Here is a 5,237-nt window from a genome sequence, read left to right on the forward strand (position 1 = left end):
TTTCTAGCTGAACCTCCCCCCAAATGTTTCTTAGTCTCTAGACAGCTGTAACATAAAAGTAATATAATGAATAAATTCAAAATATTGTAAGTTATAAAACAGAGTTACCTCAGATGGAACATATTGCTCTACAGCTGTAGCTACAGTTGCGCAACAAATCCAGAGCAGCACCAACACTGACAGGACGAGTGTAGTGGTTAAAATCCAGCTGGAATTTCTGAAATGAAAAGAATGTTACTACATTTCATATAGTGAATACAAGACAATGGACCCTCTAAAAAGTTCAGCTCAATTTTGACTGCTGTTCCTCCTGATCCACTAGTCTATAGCTCTTCCAACCACAAGGCCCACTTCAGACTCCTGGGTACTCTAACGCCTATTTAGTATCTGACTTGAAAGACACAAAAGACTTGCTGGATTCTGTTTATTCCGCCCTAAGCATCCTCCCACTTACAGTTTGAATAAGATTTTTCTGTTACGCATTCGGGGTGCAATTCACTGATCCTTCATGTGTAAACTTTTAAGGAGAAAGTAATCAGAGTAAGGGAAAGAAGAACCAACATGCTCATCTTCAGCAAAGCTTTTATAAAGATATACTGGGTATTTTCAGCCTGGAAATGAGACACAACAGTGTCTTTCATATCAGACAATCCCAAAACAAGTGCTTTGCCCTGAAACATAACCAGAGCTAAAGAACAGGCAAAACACAGTATTGATTAAACAGTTCACAGAACACACTCAAAAAACAGTGTAGGAAATTATCAATATGATGTTCATTTGAAATGGAAAGGAGAATCAAAGTTGGCAGAATAGCCTGCAAATAACATGGGGCCAGCATGGAAAAGTAGCAATAACAAACAGTAAAACACACAATTTTAACTGCTACGCATCCTGAACCTAGATGTGCTTGTAGCACAGACTTGTAGCACTTTGAGATCTTACAACTGTGCCCCCATACACACACAGGAAAGGCCATCCTCCTTAGTAGGTATGGACATTCTAAAATATACATACATGGAAAGACACTTGAAAAAGCTGTCATTTTCTCGCTCTTCAAAAAGTCCTCGGTATGTCTGTGAACTTCCTGGACGTAGGTCTGCTGAAATACAACAGCAGAAACAGCAGTCAGGAAAGCAATAAAAGAGAAGACCCAAACACCACACAGTTTGTCTATACAGAGAGCATAAAAGGAAGCTTTTAAAATGGCCCTAGCTTGCATGTTTCTATTTCCAGCAGAGCTTAGTTTCTGCCGTAGACTTTGCTAAGTGTACATAGTGCAGTCTGCATGGCAAACAATTATAGTTCAGCTTTCTAAAAGTTTGCTTTCATGTGCCACCTGCAACTTTTTTTTTTTTTTTGCATGACAGGGAATGTTTGCATTTGCTCTTCCAAAGCACAAAGAAAAACTTACAGGCTGTTTTACTCAGCGACAAGGATCCTCTTGTATCTCCAGTTTCCTGATCAAGCTGTGGAACATACTGTACTTCTGGCTTTGACTAAAACAAAATAAGGAATTAGGAGATCTTGCTAGCAGGCTACCACTGATCGTAATCATTTACATTTTCAGAACTAACATGGAAGTTAACCTCAAGACATCCACCATTCAGATAAGTTGGATTGCCCTACCCCCCCTCCCCTGCACTGGCCCTAAAGGCAGTGAAATACTATAAAAAACTAAACACTTCTGATAGTGCTCCACAGTCTTTTCTGTGACTGGAAGGAGCAGAGTTAAACATTCAGCAGCCAGGACTCCTTAATCTCAACGAAAAAGGCAAGCACCTGGAATATGACAATTTTGCCATCATCTGCTTGAAGGTAGAAAGTCCATGAGGATGTTATGAAGCTCTGAGCCGAATCCATCATGTCACTCCAGAATGATCTCACCAGTGTCAGAGGAAAGAGGAGGTGAATTCTTGGCATCAGGGACATTAACTGCAAACATAACATTAACTGGTTTTCCATTTGTTTTTATACGGAAAGGACAGAAGTCCTGTTCTTGCTAACCCCTCGCCCCATGTCTAGATTTCAGTCCTTAGGAATATTTATTTTCCATTTGAAGAAATTTTAAAAAGAGAAGACACGCTGAACAGAAAACAAGTAGGTGGTATTTGAAAAACATGTCATCTACTTACTTGCTCTTGCCTTAACTCAGCAAATGGCAATTGGTTCTGGCATCCAAGATGGCAAGCATATTGTTCATCAGATTGGGAGTATGCTTCAGTACAGGCTGCAAGGAAGAAGTTCCCCAAATGAGAAGATAAATTCTGCATTTTAGTTAAGAAAACATTTTCAGTATAAGTTGGATCAGAAACAAAGCAGCAGTTAAAAGATTGACAATCCCATTTGCAGGGAAAAATATGGCAATCACTCCAAGGGTAGCATTTGCTCTGAGGCCTTATGAAGTTTAAGGAATCAGAGCTTAGACAGATGAGGTAGTTGAAATCTTAATGCAACTGATCAGAAACGTTACTCTGGACAAACTCAGGGATGCAAGTTCTCATTGATCCTCCCACTACCACTACAGTTTTTCCTCTACACATCACGTAAACGTGATTTTTTACCTCAGAGAACAGAGCTGGAATCCTAAAAAGAAGGACCATCAGTCCATTAAATCCCTTAGAGGTAACAGCAGAAGTCATGGTATCACAGGAAAACCAAGGGAGCGTTTTCCTGCTAGTGTGAGGAGTACAGAAACTGCATTGAAAGTATTATGGATTTTTTTTTTAAATGAAAAATGAAGTCAGCTCTTTGTTTTACAGAAAGCTTCTATTAATTGTTCACTAGAGACCATAAAGACCAAGAAATGAAATTATTCAGAGAAAATAATTTACGTTATTCTGCCCATGGAGATACTGGGCATAGCTCTTCTCCAAAACACTAAAGCTTAGGTGGACAATGTTGCAGTACTACCTGAACTAAAGACTCAAACGAAGTAGCAACACAGAGGACAGTAGCTCTCCCAGTTTTCCACAGGAACAAGTAAGAACAGCATGGCATCAGCAGCTGAGCATTTGAGTATGCAGCTCATAGCACCTGAACAGCAATTCTATGGTAAAACTGCCACCAAACTAGTGTTTGTAGGCAGAAAGAAGCATCAGAAGACAGAATTGAGCAGATCAGCCAAGATGCATCTTGCCAAGCACAGAATACTTAGTCAGGGCACCAACCAGTGTAACAGATTACAGAACATAAGCCAGCAAAAGACAACAGCCTCAGGAAGGAGAGTTAAACCAGAAAGTAAGCAACTGTTCAATTACCTCTACATGTGGTCTATTGCTACATTACTCTTTTTTATGGCACTCGTTCATGTGTGGTTTGACAAGTAGATTGATGTGCTGTATCACAGCTATACACAGTGTATGACAGACTAGAGCATTAGCCCATTTCTAGAGTATTTAATGCAGTTTTGTATCACATTAGCATCTTTGCATGTCAGGCTTTCTATGTGTGTACCTTCCATCAGCTCTCTGAGCTAGCCACTAGCCCTCTTGTTTTTATGAGCTACTGAGAGGATAAAAGTCTCCTTTGAGTGCTGGCTTGGTGCTTAATTGTATTGGAAATATAGACAGAGAGCTCCTACCTTTCCTGCTTTGGGTGGTTATGTCCCACTTAATCCCTGAATAAAACTGTGCATCAGCTGCCTCAATACTATTTGATGAAAGTTCTATACAATTCCAAAACAATATTAATTGGCCTATAGTACACATATTTCATCTTCACTATGAAATTTTTGCTCTAACACAGATAATTCGAGAGAACTAGTCACAAGTATTGAATGGCCTATTTCAAACAAAACACGTACCTCATCCCAAAGAGTTTAGCTGTAAGTAAACCTCAGGATGTAGCCTAGACCACAAGTTACAAGGCAGACAGCACATTAAGATCTCTGTTCTTACTCTGTCTGAACAATTCACTTTTATATACAAGCTTGTCAGGAATTATAAATGGGAGTGATTATCGCATGGAATTATTAAAGGAAAAGTGTTAATCTGACTGGATTTTTTTCCCAGCCATTTTGTGCTTTCTATGACAAACTGTTTATAGTAAAACGAAGTATTTCTAATTTATTTACAGAGAGTGATGATACTTAAGAAATTCAGGAAAATAGCAACACTAAGGACCAGATAAGGAGAAACTCGCAGAGAACAGATCACCTTACCCTAAGATTTTTTTTTTATATCCTGTACGCAAACTTTAAGAAGTTGTTAAACAAAACCAGAAAGCAACTTAAGTAATCCCACCAATTTAACAACCCCGTTTCAGACGTTCCTGCTCTCCCCTCTGTTATGCCTCTGTATTACGGGATGTTGAAGGAGTATTGAAGTCTTACCAGAGTCGCATTCCAGTTTGGTTCGATTCAAATCAATGCCATCGTCCACAAACTGACAAATGGAAAACAGTCTGCAGCCTCGCTGGCACGCGTACAGTTCCTCTTCCTGGGAAGGCACAAGGAAAGGCTTGCATCCCTCCATTCAAGAATAAATTGTCAGAAAGCAAACAATTTTTTTTTTTTGGAAGTGCTATAAAAAGCCAGAGCACCATCCTCCTTCCCTCCATTAGACCTAGAAGCCAGCTAACGGTGACACTCCGGATCATCTGAAATAAAACCAAGCTACAGCTCTTTAACACTGTAATATAACTATTGATTTATTTCAAACAGATCTCTTAATTCTGTGGTGGGGCAGACCTGGAACAGCAAATTCTATTTTGTAATTCCAGTCCTACAACTCACAAGCAAAGTTGCACCGCATTTTTTTAAAAAGTGTTGCTTTTAAAAGTAAGAGATACAGCTGTAAAAGATTTACTGACATTTAACCCTACAAAGAGTAGACAGTCTTCGATCTCAGAACTTAGACAGTAGAACCCAACAGGAGAGGACAAAAAAAAGCCTAATTTTGACAGCGTATTACAGTGTATCTATCAGACTCTAAACAGAACTATAACAGAATTGTCAAAATAAGAGATTATCTTCTGATGTACTAAAGCAGTTAACCAGGGTACTGGTAATTTGCCAAACCAGTTCCACAAATACACATTTTTATTTATTATATTGAACTGAAGGGGCAAGGTGCTTCCTCACTGCAACTATTAAAATTATGCAAACATAGAACCCCTATACCTAGTATTTCTTCTGTCCGCTATACCAAAGGGATGGGCGTGCGCTTTCTACACACAGTGCTCTCCATGTTGCAGAACTAAAGACTGCCTCTATTACGTGAGCACTCGTACTTATGGTC

At 39.3% G+C, this 5,237-nt stretch overlaps 1 protein-coding gene across 1 annotated transcript in view; it reads right to left on the reverse strand.

Moving 5' to 3' along the window:
- The window catches only part of TMEM59 (transmembrane protein 59), a 6,163-nt gene extending 1,691 nt beyond the window's left edge, over positions 1-4,472 (reverse strand). Inside the window, exons 1-6 of the mRNA XM_009319836.1 lie at positions 4,331-4,472; positions 2,133-2,227; positions 1,780-1,932; positions 1,412-1,496; positions 1,015-1,099; positions 109-217 (exon numbers count right to left, since the gene is read on the reverse strand). Of these exons, the coding sequence (XP_009318111.1) occupies positions 109-217; positions 1,015-1,099; positions 1,412-1,496; positions 1,780-1,932; positions 2,133-2,227; positions 4,331-4,472 (669 nt within the window). The remainder of the gene's footprint in view (positions 1-108; positions 218-1,014; positions 1,100-1,411; positions 1,497-1,779; positions 1,933-2,132; positions 2,228-4,330) is intronic.
- Between the last annotated feature and the right edge of the window lie 765 nt (positions 4,473-5,237).

The sequence above is a fragment of the Pygoscelis adeliae genome, unplaced genomic scaffold (genome assembly GCF_000699105.1).
Source record: "Pygoscelis adeliae isolate BGI_AS28 unplaced genomic scaffold, ASM69910v1 Scaffold181, whole genome shotgun sequence".
NCBI classification, from domain to species: Eukaryota; Metazoa; Chordata; class Aves; order Sphenisciformes; family Spheniscidae; genus Pygoscelis; species Pygoscelis adeliae.